Consider the following 22336-nt stretch of genomic DNA (forward strand, 5'->3'; position numbering starts at 1 on the left):
TTTATCTTTGAAAATATAACAAACAGTGTAGATATTTTTGTATGTCTCTGATGTAATATTATATAATTACAATTAGTATTATTATGAATTACGATTAATAAATAAATATAACATTTGATGTCCTTACGATGTATCCTGCTTTAATATTTTACGAACTTTAAAATGCACAATTTTAATTAAAAGAAAATGCATTAAATAAATCGAGCTACTACACGATAACCAGAAATCAGATTAAAAAGGTATCTTTCATTAAAATCATATAATACAATCACGCCATATGTTATATATGACTTTATAGTACGTAATATTCTATATTTTTCTCTGGATAACATAAGAACGATATCAAGTATGTGTATAGATATAATTTTGAATGACGATGAGTGTACATTTATAGATCTGTAAATATACTTATGAATTCATATTCCTTTTACGTAAATTGCTCCTTTTTCATCAACTTTATTATACTCTTTGCTGCATGCAATTGTATTTTGTTCTGGTACGAATAGATTATTACTTAGAAACATTCAAAAAAGAAAACCACTTTCACTTTGAAAGTTTGTAAACACAACTCGTTTGAATGTTTTGTTGAAAAAATTACGTCTGTATTAACGTATTTGAAATAGATCATTAATTTCTACAAAACTAATGCGAATTCTATTTCGTTTCTCAATTAGTATACGTCGTAGAATAGTTCTACGTAAAATGAATTCGTTTGAACGAACTCGTATTTTACGAGTTATTTAATAACAATTTTAATATCGAGTTGAAAAGAAACGTAATTAATTTATTAATTTTCTTGGTTTTTTATTTAAATGTTTAATTTTTTCTTATTCTGGCTTCTTTCTTATTAGAAAAAATTTGTTAGAACGATGCATGTTATTCTGTTTAGTTTATTTTTTTTTGATTTTTTTTTTTATTTATAATTAATAGACGAAGTAAATCTTTTTATTCGAAATATTTAATGCTTAGTTGTCAGGATTTGTTTTTTTTTTTTGACCATTTGTTTTCTCTATTTGCATGCTTTTTATTTCATATTAGAAGCATAAAAAATAAATAAAAAGAAAAAGAAAAAGATAATTACGAAAATTAAGTATCTATATTTCTCCCGTAGATAAGATTATATTATAATAAACGAGTGGGTAATAAACAGTATTATCACTGACAGAAGATCATAAATTGGATAATTTTATATCAGGAGACTATATAGATATATCGAAAGCGTTGGCAGTAGTTTATAACGTGTATCGACTAACGTAAAGTATTGACTAATGGTTGGTTGGTGTGTCGAACCAGCAAGTAGTACTACTCCGTGTCAGGACGGACACACTCGAGAGTACGTTTGTGCTTACGGTGTATCCGTGTGAAGCTGTAGGTTGAAGCGTATTTATACGGCGGATGCGGTACAAGAACTGCTTCACTACTTGACCTATATTCTTTGAATAACGTTTGAAAAAAAAGAACGTTCGATTCATATACAAACATTCAATTCGGCTATCGATCAATTTTGTAACATTCGCGATGCGATACTATTGGACGATAATTCATATTTTGCACTTTGGAGTCTAAGAGGTCAGTCAGTTATTCTAAAATAAACTGACGAATTTTTTACGATCTTGTCGAAGTAATTTTTAATCAGACTTAACAAACTATTTCACTTAGTAACGAACGAGAAATTAGGTGAAATGTAGGGTAATACTTTGGTAACAATAAATCTATTGCTCTATTGCTCGCGATATAGAAGATCGATAACCGAATATATCGTTGAGGCTTATGAAAATTCAGGAGGTGGGGTTAAAAAGAATAATGAACAAAACGTCGAATTGCATGACACAAAAGAATGACATTTTTCTTGCATCTATGCCCTCGCTGTTTATTATTTGGAATCTTCTTTTCACTATATTCTAGATTCTAGGACAATAATCATTAATATTGTACCATTATCATCTCGCATCATTCACGCCAGAACGCATCTTTGTGTACACATCATTAATTTCGGACGACCGGGATTGCTTCTAAGTCCACCGTGATAAATACTTCTCCATAATCTTTAATGTTCACAAAGAATTTTAGGGTGGAGGCATACTAATCATTGAGCCGTTATCGTACCTTTGTTTTCCCGTTCCATCCTTCCAATTTTTACGTTTTTATATATCTTAAGATGCTTCCACCCTAAGAAATCTTTCATTATGATTACACATACACATATATCCGTGTAAAAGACAATGTATTTGATGATCCAGACGCAGACGAAAGCTTTACGTAGGTCTGCAAAAAAAAAGTCGACCGATCACATATATCCATACGATCGAATATCGAATATCCCTTTCGTTATCTTTCGCACGATCGACGAAAGCTTCCGACTGGTGTGTCGATTTTCCTTGCATCTATATATATATTCAATCCTATCACAACTGTAAAACATTCCCGATCAATCGCGTTGTATTTCAAAGCACAATTAATCGCATAGTCGCAATGTGATGATGTCACTTTAAATGCTTCTTGGCGATTAATAAGAAAGAATCTTACAAAGCAGCGTCGAATAAGTTCGTTGCTTCGCTAAATATTCGATTATTAATCGAAATGGGTATTTGTCTGTCAACGCGCAAAAGCACTGATTTGTGTTTCTTTTTTCTTTTTTTTTTTTGTTTTCTTTTTGTTATTTTCATTTTTTTTTCCTTTTTTTCCTTTTCCCTTTTCCACCTTTAAGTACCGAACACCTTTGAAAAAAAGTGTTTTGTATTTTATTTTTTTTTTCTTTTCTTTCGTCACAAAGGCGAAATAAATGATACCTACTCGATAAACACACCGAGCCGAACATTACAACACGTTATTACGAGTACGTACGAGTGATCGATCAACGTATGTTCTGCTTTTTTTTTTTCTTTTTTGTTCTCTTTAACAACCGTTTAAAACATGTAATAACAGCACGTCCATTGTGAGGTACGTTAGAAAACTAGTACAAAACTAGCAGCTAGGTACAAAAATGTAATTAATCGTTAATAATGGAGGCCGCCCGGGAAACTGCCAGGGACCAGCTTCTTTCTTTTTTTCCCCCTCCACCCTTCATTCATCGAGTTAATCATTTGAATCGTACTCCCGGGGAATGGTTGCAACCCTACGGCCCTCCGTTCTCCTGCAAACTCTTCTTTTACTCCTCACTTTCTCTCTCTCTCTCTCTTTTTTTTCTTGCGCAGCCATGCATGATTTCTCTCTCTCTCTCTCTCTCTCTCTCTTTTTTCTCTCATTTTTCTCTTGCACGATCTCTTTAAAATCTCGTTATCGCTGAGGATAATAATACTGTTCAATTTTTGGCGACTTTACGAGTGCATAATGGTACGAGAGTCACGATTAGTATAATCGGTAAGAACTAGAACATCGAGATTTTTTGGATAAAAATGTGGAAATAACAATTATTTGAAAGTTATTGCAAAAGGGATAAAGAAGGCCATTCAGGTTCGTTATCTTTTTTCAAAGCGAATGTTTACACACAACGATCCAATTATATAGATATGTATCATTAAAACGATACTCTTTTTAATGTCCATTTATTATGCTTGAAAATTTATTCGAAAAATCTTCTTTCTAATAACGTGACTAGCTCGAATCAATATGCACTCGAGACATTATTAAAGTACAAGATTAAAGCTTATAATAAAGAATTCAAATGAAAAATAATATAATCTTATGCGATCCTACTTGTTTCACGTGAACAGACATCGAGAATTAAATATTTTATTCGCTCAATCAAATCCGACTAAACGTTGACGTTCAAACGTGTTGATAAGCAGCGAGAAAGCGTTATGCGTTGAGTGTTTCTTTTCCTTTTTTTTTTTTTTCTTTTAGCTTTAGAGCGCTTATATCACTCTTATCAAGTGTCCTCTAATTTTATCAATGTATGTCATTTCTAAAAAATACTTATTTATTAGATCATGTCGATTCGGCGTCAAAATTTTAGCCGAGGTAATGTCATCTAAACGATTTTTCTGCTACGATAAAATAAAGAATTTTGTTTGATTCTTGTCTATATATTTATATCTGTAATACACAGCGATGCCGTAAACTCATTTCCCCGTTTCTTTGGTTATTGCACAAATGCATTTTTAAATGCACTCATCGCAAATACCTTTAATAACGAGGAAACGTTGCTTATTACGCATATTCATCTACGACTCGTATGTGCATTCTAGTCGTTCTAGGCACCTTAACCCTTTAATTATTAATTTAAATTTATAAAAATTTTATGATATGTCCCGAACGGGTTCAATGTTTTTTGATTGCTCGTCTTGAAGGGGTTCGCGTAAAATCGAACGCGTTATTCTAGAGAAAATGACATTCTATCGATTATCGATAGAATGTTTGAGGAATTCGTCCGTGCAAAAAGAAAAAAAGATTAGAAGAAAAAGATCTCTTACATTACCAAACATAGATTGGCGTTTTAAGTTTCCTTTTTTTTTCTTTTCTTTTTTTTTTTTTAAAGGGTTAACGTTGTTTGTCGTTTCTTTTTCTTTACTTTTTCATGCAGAAGAAACATTCTTAAAATTTGTAAAATTCTGAAATTTCATTTTCGAAAGATTGGCGAGATAATTCCAAGTGAAAGAACGTTTTTCGCGCGGCGATAGTTGAGCGCTCCCGTCAAAAACCTATTTCTAGCTTTCTAGCCTAGTTTAAGCAGGAGCGTTGTATCTTTTCCTCCCCGCAATTGTACTTTTTTTTTTTATATACAGCCATATTATTTATATATATATATATATATTTATCGACAATTTATTGGAAGATAATTAAAAGTTTAATTTCTTTCTTTTCATTATTGAAACTAAATTGTTCGTTTTTTTTTCGATCGATCGAAAGTACAACTACGAGGCGGAAATAACGAGGGCCGAAGGGTTTTTTCTTTTCGCTCGACTTTTTTTAACGAAGCGATTGATGAGATTTATCATTTTCATATAAGCACGGAATCACTTGCAAATGCTTTGCCGATCGCGTTGCGACATTAAATCTTGATCAAGTTGATTAGCCAAAAACTTGAGGCCACGGCCGCAATTAGATAAATATTATTCGCAACATGTAGAGAATCGAAAATGTCATCTTTCTTACGACTTATGGGGTCTATCATTTTTCGATACAAAGATATCGACTGACAATCCATCTCCTTCGTTTTATTTACTTACTTTCAATCACCTTTCAATCATCTTTCAATCACGATGCGATAAGTGGACGTTATATATTCGTACTGAGAGAAATATTAGTCAATCGGTTTCGTTTTTATCTTCTGCGATGTGTGATGTTCGATGCGAGGATCATGTTTCTTTTCTTTTTCTTTTTTTTTTTTTCATTTGAAAGTACAATAACGTAACGCATTTACGACCCCATAAATCGAGAAGAAAATTAACGACAGTTCAATTATGTAGATCGTGAGAAGGTCTGCTAAAATTTTAGATTTCTGCTTCCTTTTGGTAATAGCACCAGAAGGAACGATCATGAGATTCCATTAAAAACAATTCGTTTACCAATGATCTTAACATTTAAGTAAACGCTAACATTTTAAATAACATTTTATGTATATTTGGAAAAATTCTACTCGGTCAAGGCTTAAAATCTCTTAACATAAGTTCTACACATCGATGTAACAATTTGAATTTTATAGTCGTATTTGATTTCGAAAAACTATATGGATCGATTGTCTACCACGTAGAATCGTATCTAAATTCAAATAGAGTCAGAAAAGAAGTAACTCAATAGATAATATTTGGCTTAACTATAATGATTATAAACAAAAGTCGGAGTTTAATAAAGGCTTTTCCATAAACGTATTTATGTTTGCGAAGATTATATATATATATATATATATATATATATATATATATCCACTCACACATATAAATATCTATATTAAATTGACGTTTTCTATATTCGTGGAACTATGCAGACCATTTCTCGATCGTTCAAACGTAAAAGAGAGAAAGAATAAGGAGAATTAATCGTATTGAGCATCGATAATAAGAGAGGAAGCGCATTAAAAAATACATAAGAACGTAACGACCGATTCTTGTAATATCTTTTTATCTAGTTATTTTCTTTTTTTGTAATTTTTATTTTTAGGTGCTTTCTATGGGCGCGCACTTTAACGAGAATGATCGCATCTGCACGTCGCATTTGTAGAGGCATCTCCATTAATTGACTAGATTTTTATCATTTCACCCTCTCTACAAATCTCCCTCATCATCTCCCTATTCCTCTCCCTATCTCTCTCGTTCTATCTCTATCTCTATCTTTCGCTATCCTTTTTTCATAGCTCGCGCGACAGCCATAGTAACTTTTTGTTTCATTTAAATAGACTACAACACTTATTCAGCGTGATCTTACAATTTAGAATAGGCAACAATTAATTTTTAAATATCGTTAAACGAATTTACGTTTCCTCATTAATATTTCTTTTTCCGTTTGATTATGACACGTTTGTACGTTTCGCGTTAAGAAAATGATTACGTTTAAATCTAGATATTCGGCTCTAGAATTTCCGAAGGATGTGAGATTATATTGAAAGGTCTTCACAATTACGACAACAACGTAAAAATGTAGTCGTCCTTTCAGGTACCATACGCGTAAAAGGATCCTTTTATTCAATTAGTTCATTCTCATTTTTTCATTATTTCATTTTTTGCTCGTTTCTTTTTTTTGTTTTTTCTTTTTTGTTTTATTTTGTTTTTTTGTTTTTTTGTTTTTTTTTTTATATATTTTGACAATAGCGAGTTACGGGATCGACATAAAGTATTATCGAAGAAAAAATGTACTGAAAATGTGAAATCGATCTAACCAAATTTCAATATTATCCTTCAATCTTGTCCGTCTCTGTTCTTTCTGTTTTTGCTTATCATAAAATAAAAAATAATAAAAAAAAAAAAAAACAAAAAATCAAATAAGTTAATGCAGCGTTCGTATGCCGATTTTATGTAAAACAGCCATAATTAGATCTTCTTTCTTATATACCGTATTGTATGTTCTTTTTCTTTTTTGTTATTGTTACAAACTACCGTATGTAATTATACTTTGGTTTTAAAAAGGCTAGTTTTTTTTCTCTTTTTTTTTTTTTTTTTTTTAGAAAAATTGACTATCTGGTAAAATATCATTACGAAAAAAGCAAAATCTTATCGAACGACGTCGACGATATTTTTCAGATACGTGCGATCGCTGTTCAGTCTATGCTCGTTTATTGAAGTTTCTCGTATAACAAATTGTCGAGCATGAACGCGTGCACCCGATATCGTGTGTGCGAGTAGGATGATCTTCGTTGTATCCAGAAATGCGTAGAGATCTTTCATAAAACACCTTACCGACGCAAACGTGGAGCTGCAAGGTCGCGACCGTTTTTCAACTGAACCCAAAAAAACATCTAGGGAATAATTTTGATTGTCTACGATCATAAAAGAATGTAGTTTAAAAAAATGTACATATATAATTATATACCTTTTTCCGAATATACCGTGTATCGTTAGATCGATCGATGATAAATTATTTAACACGTTGAATGTCGAACCGATTTTGGAAATATTCTTCATAAATTTTCGAAATTATCGAAAGTATTATAACAATATCTTTCATAAATTTTTATAGATGAAAAATATAGGACAATTCATTGTTATAGTTTTTTTTTTTTTTTTATATTAGACTTTATTCTTATTAAGAGGTATATTTTTAACTTTTTATACCACGGAAAAAGAAATTTTAAAAACGTTTTAAATAAACTTTGCAAAATTGAATGCCCAAAGTATATTGAATGCGATAAATCATATTTTGATCATCATTAATTACAAGATTCTTCGTATATCGTCGTGCTGAAAATTCATGATAATTCATGTTTAAATGAGAACCGAGCGGACGTATCGATAAAGGCTGTTCTGGAAACGGTTTTACGGATAATACGTTATACGTTCAACGAAACGTACGTAATTCGCTGTGTATCTGCGTGCTTCACGCTCAACCGCGCGAACGGCGACTGAACGGATCGAGTATTATTTTTTCTCCTTCCCCTTTCGCTTTTTTTTTCTCTCTTTTCCTTTTGTCGAAGCCGACGTAGCTCGATATTTTGCACGCGCATTAGGTCGGTCTTGCTTCGCTTGCTCTCTCTCTCTCTCTCTCTCTCTCTCTCTTTCTCTCTCTCTCTCTCTCTCTCTCTCTTTCTCTCTTCTAACGGCTTGCGAGGATGCAGTTCCACGTTGCTTCTGTGCACAACGTAGACCGTGATTGAACAAATCTGAGCCCGATGTGTGGCTTTTTTCACGCTTTGAGGAGTAAAAGAAGAGAAAATGCATCGACGGTCGTCGTTCCGGGTACGACAACGACCTTGACTAGTTTAAAGAGCGCACGCTAAGAGAAACGGGAACGGGAACGAATAGGGGAAAAAAAGATGATGGAAAGATGAGAGACGAGGACAGAGAGAAAGAGAGAAAGGAAAAAAAAAAGACAGAGAGAAAAAGAGAAAAAGAGAAAAAGAGAGAGAGAGAGAGAGAGAGAGAGAGAAAAAGAGAGAGAGAGAGAGAGAGACAGAAAGTAAAAGAGGAAGCTTGAAAACAGGAAAAGCTGGATATTTTAGGAATGCGTCGCGCGTAAAGGTAGGAAAGCAATCGTCGTTCTCGCGTAGGCGTTTCGTTCAATTTTTAGTCGTCGTCGTCGAGGCCGAGAAGCTCCGGCGGAAGCATTCTGTGTCGACAGCACACCGTCAAGCAAAGAACACGCGCAGCGAGCCGAAACTGAGGACTAAGAGTTCCGAGGACGATCGCCTTCCAAAAACCGTTTGTCACCCCTAGCCATACCACGGCAAAGTGTAGAAACGGTACCTGCAGAATATAAAATGAAAATTGATGATAAGACCAAATAAAAATATAATTGCACACTTATATCTAACGGAATAATAATGATAATAAAAAAAAAAAAGGCGAAATTGTAAATTGAAATTCAAAGTTTTTTTTGGGTAATGTCTCGTGATACTTTATACTGTCAAACACAGAATTTTTTTCTCTTTTTATTAAATAACTTTTTCTCAATTGAAAAATAAATTCTGAAAGTTTAAGTAGGTAAAGAGAAGTTAGTGTGCCATATGAAGAATGTTTAAAAGTTAAGAAGAAATTTCTTCTGTAGTGGTAACGATGGAAAAATACAGAATACACTTTATCAAAGTTTTTTGTTGGGTATTTTTATAAAAATACCTGTATTTTATCTTATCTATATATAGCTTGTAAATATTATTCTTTTATACTACGTATTTTGTAAAATAAGAATTGTGAATTTACAACATTGAAGATGTCAGCAATAATCTCGTCGTAATTTAGAAAATGCGATGCTTTTTAAAGGCGATTACATTCTAAATTTTTCACGGTTGACATATTACGTTCTTTATTACAGAAAAAAAAAAAAAAATAAAAAGGATAGCTACCCATCTTTGAAAATTACGCTTTTGCGACGTAGGTATAGTATATCTACACGTTAGTTTCCACCTTTAAGAATTCTCTGCTAACCTACTCCGCTTCTTAAATGGTCTGACCCAAATTTTCTGGGGTAGTCGTTAAAATTCTTTTCTTTTTATCAAGTGTATCCATTGTATCGTTCTCATTCGTTAAACGCGCGACCATTCGTCTTATAATAGCAAGCTTTCAATGTGAAAATCTTACAAGTAGCCAAGAATTCGTACAGTTCTAGCTTGTGTATCCAATGAACAAAAGAGTAGTGAGAAATGAGGGAGGTGAGAGGATAGGAAGAAGAGGGATGAAGCCTTTAAGAGTAAAAAAAAAAAAAAAAGAAAAAGAAAAAAAGGAAGAAAGAAGAAATAGTACCTGAGGGGGTCCGTTAATGACAGCATATATTCTGACTCCTGCATAAGGTGCCCAGGATATCCAGAAAGCCATCACCAGGACGAAGGACATAATGTGGCTCGGGTTGCTTAAGTTTTCGGAAAGCGCCGTGGCATATTCCTTGTCGTGAATCAATACGCCCGATTTCAGTCGTCTCATCATCGAGAAGATATAGAAATAGGTATAGACAATGGTGATTACGGATGGCCCAAGCACGAGGATCGACAAGGTGATAGTGTAAGCGGCCATGTTGCCCCAATCGAGCATGCAGATGAAAGCCTCGCGATCAAAGATCGGCTTGTTGAAGCCGAGAAGAGGCGGACAGCACATCATGGCAACGCTGATCCACGTGAAGACCATCCAGCATTGACATCGAGTCTTTGTCTGAACGGTCTCGTATCGGAGTGGTTTCCTTTAAAAATTATTACAAAATAATTCTCTATTATTTTTCTATTAAAAGTAGAAAGAATAAAAAGAATTCATAAAAGAGGAAAAAATTAACTATCAAAATTTTGTTATTTGATCTATGTGATTGGGTAAGTAAAAAAAAAAAAAGATAAATAAATATATTAAATTCACCTGATGGCTAGGTAACGATCGACGGAAATCCACATGAAGGTATAGACGGATACCGCCCAAAGGGTAACTTCGAGATATCCAACCAGACGACACACGATGTCTCCGTAGACCCATCTTCGTACCAAAGCCGGATATACGGAGAGCGGAACAACTAGCAGACCGCAAAGAAGGTCCGCCGAAGCCAGCGACAGCAAGTAGTAATTTATCACCTCGGAGGGACCTGTACGAGGTATTATCTTCTTAGGAACATTTTTCGAACTTGATTCGAATTTGTTGAACTTGGTTTTTTGTACTTTTTACAATTTCGTCTATATTATATATATATATATATATATATATATATATATATGTATGTATATATGTACATATGTATATAATTTATATTTAAACATACACATACACATATATATACATACATATTTATACGAGAACAGTATATTTCAACATGCTGGTATATTGAGTATTCTTGCAATCTGTTACGAAATTATTTATTATTCCACCTGCTTAACCTTCTTTTTTTCTCTCGTTGGTAAACTCGTCTAAAGCTAATATGGTCGAATGTTGTTGCGAATTGTGTAAATTGCATTGCTTTTATCTATGTAACTCATTGGCTGACAACTTACCACGGAAATTGAGGTATGTGGCGATGATGAGGAGATTCGAGAGGATGATGGCGACACAGACCACGAAGATGAGGCCTGCCTGCATGAGAGCCTCCAGCGAGGGCTCCTCCATGCCGCCACCCTTTCGAGCTGCATCCCCCCACCCGCCCTTCTAACTCCTTTTACCCTTCTTTACGATCTTCTTTCTTCACGAAACCCTCTCTCTCTCTCTCTCTCTCTCTCTCTCTCTCTCTATTTCTTTCTCTCTCTTCTCTTCTCTTCTCTTTTCTCTCTCTCTCTCTCTCTCTCTCTCTCTCTCTCTGACTTTCTCTTTTGCTTGTTCACTCTCTCTCCCTTTTTCTTTTTTCTCCCGTTTTTCGATCTTCTACGTCCGTCGTTCCACTTGAGTCAAACCTTGGAGCCCTTCATGCGATACAGTCTTCGGCAAATGGTTCACATCTTCGACGATCTTGTTGAAGGATCGATAGAGTAGCAACGCTGTAATGAAAAGCGCGAATTTATTGATATTTAATAATCGACAAATCAAAACTGAAATATACTTATACACGATTACATTTGATAATATATCTAAAATTATCATTTATTAAAATAATATTATAATAATTATAAACAAGCTAATATATCATATTTCATGTATATAAGAAATTTGTCAAACAAGAAGTATAATTGTAAACCGAGGAAGCAAAGGAAGATGATGAAAATTCTATTCGCTCGAGAATAAAATTTATATAAAGTAAATCGCTGAAATAAAATCGTTTCGTGACTTTCGCGGGAAAAAAAATCTTTGATACAAAACGATGAACGATGACGACGTAAAATATTTTTCGTATTCTTAGGAAAAGCCACGTAGCCTTTCTCCTCTTTGCGACACGTCGTATGGCTTACACGCGCTTACCCTCCGCAAATATCGACCGCCATTCATAATTTAGCCCAGTCGATTCTGAATGGGGGTATATTATGTAGTATAGCGTGGCAGATATGTGTTGTTTCATATTCTCCGAATTTAAATGGAACTTTTGGATTTTATACGAAGCTAATATTCGTCGTAATATTTCATTTCTATCGAACGTTCAACAAAATTTTTCTTCTTTTTCGATTTAATAATAATCTCATCTTCCCCGATCAAAATTGTATTCACAAAAAAATAGTTTTTAAGATTAACTACTGGACCACAAATAATGAATTTAATTCGTCATAGTTATTTAATGCCAAATTATACAAATACATTTGTTATAAGATTTGTAATATTAATCGTATCCATATGAAAGACAATCCCAATTAAATCATATGTAAAATTATTAATTTCGATAAAAGAGGATAATTTTTGTTAAAACGATTTTAGATTTAAAATTGTTATTTAAAATAAATACTTCCTATCGAATTGGTTATCACGTTGATTTAATTTCTGTACAAATACAGAATGAGCTAAAAGTTCCCAGATCTGTAGTTTTACTATCTGAAAAAGAATAAGCCTAAAAAAATTTCGATAAAATGTAATTGATCCTTATAATAATCTAGAAACTTTTGGTTTAGTTTGAATTAACATTGTGACATTTTATAGAAATACGTAAAAGTTTTCTACTGGAAACGACCATTTTGAGGTTTTACTATATTCCGTTTTTTTTTCTTTTCTTTTTCTAAAGTAACTGCCTTTTCGTGGTCACGATAGGAACGAAATAAATTTGTCGATAACGACTTGTTAAGAAAATCTTCGTGCATGGCGTCACGCGATACTCGCGTCGATCAAATGCTGTTACGTGAAAAGCTGCTTAACGAAGTCTTTGACGTATAATGTTGAAATTACAAAGTAACTTTACTACCTTTCTTTTCTTTTCTTTCCTTGTAACTTTTTTTTATCTTGTGAATAGTCTCCCCTTGCATGTAACTATATCAAGGTTTTTGAAGTAAAATATAGAGATCTAGGAAATCACTTCTGTAATTTAAACGTTCATTACCTTCATCTCGGACAACGAACTCTCAAACTAGTATTCTCAATTTCATTTTAAGATAAATTTTGAATTTTACCATCTTTCTTTTTTCTTTTTATATACAAATGCTTACAAAAATAGTCGTTGAAACGATTTTTCGTCGAAAGATTGTCGAATCATTATCTATTCTGTGAATGTGTCGTCAGAAAACGATCGATTGAAAAAGAAAGTTATCACGTGATAGATAAGAGATACGTAAGTGATCATTGAAAGATAAGATAGCATGATACGGTGTTCCTTGATAATACAAATATTTATAAAACATTGGCCATTGAGTTTATAAAAAATGCTATTGGATAATTTAAAAGCTAGAAAATATTACAACGTGGCCATCTTGTACATTGTAAAATCAAATTAATTCGCTAACGATATTATCCCGGAAATTACTTTAAAAGCATGTTTAATAACCCTATTGGCATATTATAATAAAATTCTCGAATTACGAGGTATTGTTTTATTTACGAGAGAAAAATTCCATTGAAATACCGACGAGCGTCAAAGGGGATTCCAACAAGCGGCATCGCTATTCCAGGGAATTCTTGTCCATCGCTTTCTGATCGACGCAGCGATAAAAGTGCTCGATCGCTATGAAAGAGCCGCAAAGAAAATTTTTCGTATATTGCGAGGTAAAGCGTGTATTCCTTTGAATACGACCGATAAGACGTCAACCATGATTTCGTGTCCTGCGTGTAGCGATTAAAGTTGAATAAAAAACCGGCTCAATGCGAAAGTGCTATTGATAACGGCTCGCCAACGATGCAGCATAAATAAAAAAAATCTCTTCGTTAATTGCTCCTTCTTACTTATATTTTACAGCAATGTATTCGAATAATGCAGGGGAAAAAAAGGGGATGGAGGAAAAAAATTGATCTTAATTGAGACATACTTTTGAAAAAATCCGCGACTATTTAAATTCTTTTTTTTCTTTTCTTTTTTTTTTCGTTTTCTTCTCGTTTCTCGTTTTCAAAGAATAAATCTATTAATGCATTCATATTTTGCAAGCATGAATTATTTTAGTAATCAGTAAACGGTAATATCGAATTCCGTGTTTATCCAATTTATTAATTAAACGAACATTTGATGATAGATGCGCGTGTTCGTAATAACTTTTGCCTTCATACTTATTTCTACGAGTTTCACGCACGCCTTTCTATATATGAACAGCATGCGCTTCTTTCATATCGTAAATATCAATTTTCGAACGTTTGCGTTAGGAAGTAGATCAAAGGCAATGTCGAAGGAAGGAAAAAAGGGTGGAAGAGAAAGAGAGAGGAAAATGTGACAAGGGTTGAGCTGTTGAAGAAGAATGTCAAAGGCAAAATTGGAAGCGATCTAAGCATACGACACGATATACGTACGTATATGCACAGATATAGATGTTATATACGAGGCTACGTATGTAATATATGCAGAACGACCAACATTTTCGTCGAAAAATATTTTATCCCAAGACGTGATAATGTAATCGATTAATCGATTCAATAGCATTTTTATCAGGTATTCACTAAAATCGGAATAAAATGAGGTAAAAAGGAGAGCGAAAAAAAGAAAGAGAGAGAAAGAAAGAGAGAGAGAGAGAGACAGAGAGAGAGAGAGAGAGAGAGAGAGAGAGAGAGTAAGAGAGAAAGAAGTTCTTTAAAACTCACGTGCCAGATAATGTAGTCGTAAATTACTTACGAGCTCGAACAAGCGATCGAAGAGAGAAAATCCCTGCGAATTTGAGAAAAACGAAGAGTTTAGAAGAGGTTAGATCGTAAACGTTTCCCGCGATTTGTCGTGAGACTTTTACAAGCTCATAGACATATTTTAAAAAGAGAAGAAAATATCGAGGAAGTGAAGTCGAGTAGAATGGCTCTAGGAGCATGCAGCATCCTAGTGACGATACTCGATGCGGTGAACCGACCAGCCACTGCCATCTTTCTTATTTATTCGTACCTTCGCGATTTCATCCCAACGATGTCGTTTAGTAGCCTCGTTGTGCTGCTCGAAGCTCCACCGTTCTCGTCCGAGTTTCCCTGCTCGCGCCACTTTTTTTCTTTTTTCTTTTTAACCCTCGTGTCAGGGTCTCTCGATGTTATATCTATCTCTCTTTCTTTTTCTTATTCAGTCAAAAAACTAGACTTCCTTCGGTCCTTTCTTTTTTAACACGTTTCTCTCTCTCTCTCTCTCTCTTTCTCTCTTCCTCTCTCTTTAGATTAGAATCCGATCACAGAGAGAGAGAGAGAAAGAGATGAGGGGATGCAGCTTCCAGTAAATCCTCTTGAATTTTCTTTGAACTGAAACGATAGTTCGCTACGCGATCTCTATGCGAGTCTTGCACGCGAGGCACGCACATCCGTGCATGTTCGCAGTCTCTCGGCTGACCTGGCCTGGGCTTTACTACTAGCAGAGAATCGAGGGAGAGAAGAACAGCCAAGTTCCTTCCTTTCTTCTCTTCTTCCCTCACCCACCTGCCATCCCTCTCTCTCTCTCTCTCTCTCTCTCTCTCTCTCTCTCTCCATCTGCCCGGGTGCTTAGGCGTCGATACATCGACGACGCTTGCGCGCCGCCCTCGGTACACCCTCCCTTATCCCCTTTTCCAACTACTCATTTTCACAGCGCATTGGCTGCGACTCTGTCGCCGTGCTGGTAGCCCACCCTGCATGAACGCCCGACTAAGCGCGACCGAGGACCCAAGGAATCTTTCACGAAATCTCAAGCAGCTATTGCTCGCCTTCCTAGTTCCCTCCTTTACTTCATTCCTCAATCCTCTTCTCCTATTCACCTTCTCGCGATCGCACGTGCTTTTCGATTTTCTCGTTGCTCATAAAATCAATCAAATTACTTGAATGAATATTTCTACGATCTATTCATTATTTTAATTCATAAATTAAATGTATAGCTATTTCTACGATCTATTCATTATTTTAATTCATAAATTAAATGTATAGCGAAATCAAGGTTTAAGTTTAATATAGAAGGACGAACGAAGTTTTCAAAGTTTTTATTCTTGTCTTTCTTATAAGAGATTAATGGTGAAGAAGTTTATTGAGAAGAACTTGCCAAATCTCTTTTCTCACTCTCCAGTCGAAGTCAATACATTCTTGAAGATAAGTTTTTAACTCTTTGCAGATTTTAATTAAGTCGATCAACGTAGTTACGACTTTGATGTTCATCGTGTAAATTCTCTATCTTTAATTAATTTTCTTCTTTATAATTTTTTCTCTTTTTTTTTTCTTTTTTTAGAGAAATATTTGCAATTAAATATATATTAAATATTTAAAGGAAATTTCAATTTGGTTTTAGAGTTCTATAAAGAACTTTTGACTTTTTCGATCGAGAAAAACTGTACATTTTTACAAATTGTAAGTTTTTAAGTTAAATATATTCACGATCTTTTGAATTTACCATAATACAAATGTCATCGAGAAGATTTCTCTTCGTTTTTGCTTTGAAAACTATAGAAGAAAAGAGAAGTATTTAGCGAGTTGTGCACGTATTTATTTATAACGAGCGCGTACTCAATCAAAAAAAAAAACATTTTATTCATTCGTGAAGTGATTCATTAGATCTTTCTGTCATTGCTGATCACAAATAATTATTGCGAATCATGTAAAAGAATTGTGACTCGTTAAAGTGAAAGTACTTTATAACGAGATAAAAGTAAAAATGGGAAAATTCGTATTTATATGTTGCGAATGATTTCATTATTTCTTCCTAATGTCATTCTAAGCACATGCATGAATGAAAAATATTTTTATTCTAATTTTATTCTTTAATTATTGTGCCTATTGATCGACAATTATCTTTAATACGTTCTTTGTCAACATTTATCATGATCATTTATACGGCCGATGAATAACGAACGCTAATTTTTCATCTTATATCTCGGTTCAAGTGATTTCAAACTTTCTTCGCTTTTCATAACTGAGAAAAAAGTTTTATGTTCTCGTCCTGTTTCCCTTTCTCTCTTTCTCTCTTTCTGTTTGATCCCGATTTTATTACTGTAGCTCTTTGCCGTTGAACCTCGAGATATATCCGGCAATGTACTTTTATCAAGTACGTTCGTCGTATGTCGCGATAGATTTGGCACAAGCGAATGGTTGTTGCTTAAGAAATGAATACTAGGCATATCATTTTATTGCTATACATTCACATTCTTTTTTAAGCTGTACATATGAAATATAAACAAAAAATAAACCACGGAAAAAAGATAAAAATAAAAAGAGTTACTTGGCAATAATTCTTTCAAAGTATGTCACCCGTTGTACAAGCGAAAATATTTCCAGCTAACTCTAAAAGGGATTACGAGTACAAAAAGTTAACCTTTAAAGGTTATCGTGGAAATTCGACTCTAAACGAATTTTCTTTTAATATTGCTTTAAAACTTGACAACTTGTTACACAGATTTTCTATATATTTTTAAAAGATCATAGAACAATTTTTCTCCCGTAAATTTTTCTTAATTATTCTTATTTTTCTCATCGGTTTCTAAAATAAAAAATAATATATCGACGTGAAATTCTATTCATAATAGGATTAAATTGCAAATTTCTCTTGTGATAAATTTACTGAATGGAGTTAAAAAAAAATTGTAATCACGAAAGTGACCATCCGGAAAAAAAGTAATGCATTTAATATTCCTAATAACGTTCGTTTCGATGTAAACGCAAGCCTATGGTACGTCGGAGAATGCAATGGAATTCCGATGACATAAAATCGTTGATCGCGGTAATTCGGAACGAGCAAGGCCTCGTGCTGACCTTAGCGAAGCCCCATCCCTGCTGTATTCTATTCAAATCAGATAGGGCCTCCTTTCATCCGCTCACCTTAGACACGTTGATTAAGTCTCTCCGGTGCTATTTTCGCGTACACTTGATTAGAAGACAAGGGATTCACTTTCACGTTCTTGTCTCGTTATCAACCTCTTTTGTTACTTCATTCGAATACGTAATACCTCTTTTGCATTGTATTAGAATATTAATAGCGACAATGAATCTTTTGGAATTCATTTGGTAATTAGAAAAAAAAAAGATAAACGTAGGTTCGATCGAATTTTTATTCATAAGGAAAGATATATATATATATATAATTACTTTTGTTCTTTCTAAATGTGTGGGAAAAAAAATGAAAAAAATAGACGATACAGAGAGACGCATTCGTCATCGTTGTGACGCAACGTGGGTATAGAGTCACTAAATTTGACACAGATACGTTTCATTCTGCATGACTGTGTACTCGTTCGATACGTTGGCTCATTCTGAAACCGCGAGCATTGTGCCTTTCAAATTGGCACATCTCTGATATGAAACTTGCGGAGGTTTTCATTGTTGTCTTCGTTGTGCGAGAGAGCGTTCTTCACGCGATGCGGACTCTCGAGAGAAGGAACGGTTTGAAAGATAAAAATTGTCAATGGAGTATTGCTGCCGTAATTTTGGCTAAATTTTCAATGATTTCTTTTTACATCTAAAATGATCCTTTCCTCGATGGTTGTTTCGCTCGTCGATAATAACATCATTGGAAAAGTCAATGAAAGTTTTAAAGAGAGGAGACTCGTGTTTCTCACAGAAATGCAGGAACCTCGTAAATATTATTGTGCGACACGTTCATGTCCTAGACCTCTTAAACGCACCAGAGGTTTATCGATCTGCCAGTCAGTCGAGGCAGCCAAGAGTCCAAAAATGCTGGTCGCAGGCGTCGTCGCCATTTGATCTAAAACCAACGACTACCATGACGACCTCGTTGAAGGTCTCTGCCAAATGATTGTGTACTGTTTGAAAGCATGTCGAGGACACAAGGAAAGACTAAAAAGACCAATGGTTATATTCATAATCGGTGTTTAGCAATTCTTATAGTTTCAAACAAAGGATTACACAAGCTTAAGAGAATAGTGATACGCTTTATATGTACACATATATGTTGACGATTAGCACGTTAAGGAGAAACTACGATGAGGAAGAAAGTAAACGAACGAACAAGAAAATGATCAATGATCGTTCTGATCATCGAAGTTCCGTCGAAACAATTCTGTTATGATATTTCCCATAAATTCTGCCGCTTCTGGTTACTCTATAATTGATCTGATGATTCGTTTGGGTCGAGGACGAGGATGGCGAGACGTGTGGACCATCGCCTGTACACAATCGTTTTACCCGAGTCTTGATACCGGTTGTAGTCTTGCAATTGTGTTCTTGTAGTTGTTGTAGCTGCCGATTACAATAGTGACCTAACAAAATACCGTGTTGCTGTTTTAATTGCAACTGTTGCTGTTTCATTTTGTTTGTCGTCATCGTTGTCGCCGTCGCTGTCGTCGTTGTCGTCGCCATATTCGTCATCGTTGTTGTCCTCATTGGCTTCATTACCACTGACGAAGTTTTTCCTTTCAGTAACGCAACCAACATCCGTCTTTTTAACAGTCTAAACGGTGATACTGCCAAAATAGCTTTTGTAATTCGTCTTCTGCAACGCCAGAGTATTACCGCGGTAGCGAACCAAGCGAACCACGGACTGGTCCTAGGATCTGCCGCCGGTTCCTTCGACCAGAGGAATAACATCTGAAGAGTACATTAGTACAAGTGCACTTCCACGGGCCTCTAATAAAGATGGATCGTAGATTTATTTAGAAGATTATTCTGATTGCCAAATGGTTCTACGATATCCGTCTTAATACGTTCATTGTTCATCGTATTTCTTTTATGAACAGCGAACACGTCATTATCAAATTGATAACAAATATACGATATTATTAACATATTGCAGATATTAAAATATCTCATATCTTTCATATAATGTTAATCAGTTAATAATTATATATTTTGATTATCCCTTAACAGGTGATAGCAATTCCTTCTTTTGAGTAAACTTTATATTCCCAATTGTTTATCTAAATTACATAAATCCACATATCTCTTAATTAGATATAATTACATAGTTATTTAAATATAAAAATGATGCAAGAAATTTAAGCAAATGTTTCAATCAGCAATCCATTAATATCGTTAATCCCTTACGTTACGGATATCCGAAATCTCGAGCGAATGTTACAGGTTCTTTTGAAATGAAAGTTACTTTGTTCGTAATTAGTTTGCTAGTTACAAGAGATTACGGAGTAATGATTGACTTTGGCCATTAGTGATTCAATTTGGTCAGTAATGATTGAATTTGTCGATCTATATCACTATCCTTGCTTGTTTTAGCAAGTTAGTTGTTAGCGTGAGTTAACGCGATCGATTCAATCTAACCGTTGTACTTTTTCAAGGTTGTCGAGCGACAAATCCTTTGATAATTCGTTTAGAGATGCCTCTTAACTGGATGCCTAGACTTGTGTTTAGACTTTTATGGCTCCATCGTGGGCGCAAAACGCCTTTCGACGTAGCTTTTGCTCGAGATTTCGTTTCCTTCTTCTTTATCCCTATTCGAATTGACCCATTTGGCAAAGACCTCTGCGAGGAAGAATTCCGCATTAGCCGCACGTTTTTACTATCAAGACTGACCTTATATATCCACTCGTTGGCGCGCTGCCTGAAACTGAGAGGTCGATCGACTAGCCGAAACATAGAATGGCCGTGAACGGTGACACGTTGAGGACTGCGTCGGTGGAACCTATGATATACGAGATAATCATGTATGAGAGAGAAAGAGTAGTACGTAGTCCTCTTTCCTGGTTGAACTCGAGGAATGAAAATTTTAAAGAGCATGAAGGTTGCAATCTTTATAGATATGTAAAACAGTCGTCAAAGTCGCAACACGTTTTATATGTTCGACATGGAGATAGAGAAGATCAAAGAAATTTGGTTTCTTGTAATGTGCATTCTAAGAAAAAGGTTCAAGGGAAAGAGCAAAGAGTAGAGGACGATATAAGGGTAGAAGAACGTATTGCATCGTATCGTATCGGTGAGGAAAAGCGGAAGGAGTACGGAGGTCAAGTACTACCGGAGAGATGCGTTTTATATAGTACGAAAGCGCCAGAAACAGAGAGAAAGAGAGAGAGAGAGAGAGAGAGAGAGAGAGAGAGAGAGATAAATAAATATATATATATAGATAGATAGATAGAGAGAGAGAGAGAGAGAGAGAGAGAGAGAAAGAGAGAAAGAGAGAAAGATGATGTCAAGGCAAACGCGAAGCAGTGAGACGCGTATCTATAAGGACGACCTGAAAAAGGAGAGGGAAAATGGAATTCGAGAAGGACGACGATAAATTTTCAAAGTTCCTTCTGTGCCCTTCAAGAGCACAAGTTTTTTCTGAGTCATCGAATAGAGTTTATTGATCGAAGGCGAAATCGTCGAGTTGCGACGGATATAACTTACTAGCATCAGTGAAAATAAGAGAGCCTCGCTTGCTCGACAAGTATAAGTTTTTTATGCCTTTCACCGACGTGAAATTGAAGACTTTTTTGCTAGATCTCCACCCTTTGGAGTGGCTGCTCCACGCCCTTTTCTTTCTCCTTTATCCACGGCAAAACGTAACAAGGGTAAAAAAAAATTCGATTCTAACCAAACTGTATTTAATTTCTCTCACTGTTGTCACCATTAACCACCTTAGATAAAGGAGTTTACTCCGATGATACTACGACGATTTTTCATATCCTTCGCTCTTTCGCGGATAAACTTTGAATATAAAAAGTATTTCGGTAAAGAGGTAAAAAAAAAAAGTTCGGGTAAATGACGTACGAAACGGCCTCGGCTCGGAATTTAGACAAAGGATTGTGATCGACTGTATGAAGTTTGTTATACATGATTATCAATCGAGATTAAATCTTCTATAAATTATTCCGATCTTCTTCGGTCTTACATACATGTAGTACATACATATGTATGTGTAAGTATACGTGTCCTTAACTTCTATCATAGTAATCGAGGACGAATTTGGATGCAAAAAAAAAGTTCGGTCAAGGTCTTCGTTCTTTCAAAAGAAATAAAAAAAAAAGACCAGCCTAAACTTCCTTTCGTTTTATGACAGCGCAGTGTGCTAAGGCGATTTACGTGACTAGGATAGGTCAGTCTTTGGCCGCCTTTGACCGCCTCACCTCCTTAGAGTCTCTCGGCCGACCTACCTTTCCTTCCTGACGTCACGGGATCGTGTCATTAGGTCAAATACTGGATACGTTACCAGAGCGAGCTCTCTGCGTGTTGTGTTTCATCCATCTACCGGGTGTTTCTCTTTGTACGATCTTCTCCTTTGAGACCAATTAATTACGGACGAGATAGGGCAAATGGGCAAGTAGTACCTATCATAATTTAGTAATGACACCTCTAATTATATCATTTTACGTAACATAATTTTATCAGAAAATTATTACAATCGTAATTTATTAACATTTGAT

At 34.8% G+C, this 22336-nt stretch overlaps 2 protein-coding genes across 9 annotated transcripts in view; both read right to left on the reverse strand.

Annotated features, from left to right (window-relative positions):
- Window positions 1–7752: 7752 nt before the first annotated feature.
- On the reverse strand, window positions 7753–15485 carry LOC124427726 (G-protein coupled receptor 52). 3 transcript variants are annotated; one of them, XM_046970990.1, is made up of 6 exons: window positions 14971–15485; window positions 14713–14745; window positions 11048–11524; window positions 10425–10644; window positions 9828–10257; window positions 7753–8834 (listed from the first exon to the last, which is right to left on the reverse strand). In XM_046970990.1, exons 3-6 carry the CDS (start codon window positions 11157–11159, stop codon window positions 8655–8657), a joined length of 942 nt encoding a protein of 313 aa, XP_046826946.1. In that variant the 5' UTR covers window positions 11160–11524; window positions 14713–14745; window positions 14971–15485; the 3' UTR covers window positions 7753–8654. The 3 variants fall into 3 exon arrangements, with proteins under 3 accessions (XP_046826946.1, XP_046826944.1, XP_046826945.1); XM_046970988.1 differs by having other exon boundaries at window positions 14682–14745; XM_046970989.1 differs by lacking the exon at window positions 14713–14745.
- Window positions 15486–18834: 3349 nt separating this feature from the next.
- LOC124427727 overlaps window positions 18835–22336 on the reverse strand; it is a 28780-nt gene continuing 25278 nt past the window's right edge. For all 6 annotated transcript variants that reach the window (XM_046970992.1, XM_046970997.1, XM_046970995.1 and 3 more), the window contains 2 exons: window positions 20508–20616; window positions 18835–19568 (listed from right to left, as the gene is read on the reverse strand). In XM_046970992.1, the coding sequence (XP_046826948.1) occupies window positions 19017–19568; window positions 20508–20616 (661 nt within the window). In that variant the 3' untranslated portion in view covers window positions 18835–19016. The remainder of the gene's footprint in view (window positions 19569–20507; window positions 20617–22336) is intronic.

This window comes from Vespa crabro, chromosome 10, assembly GCF_910589235.1.
Source record: "Vespa crabro chromosome 10, iyVesCrab1.2, whole genome shotgun sequence".
In the NCBI taxonomy this organism is placed as follows: domain Eukaryota; kingdom Metazoa; phylum Arthropoda; class Insecta; order Hymenoptera; family Vespidae; genus Vespa; species Vespa crabro.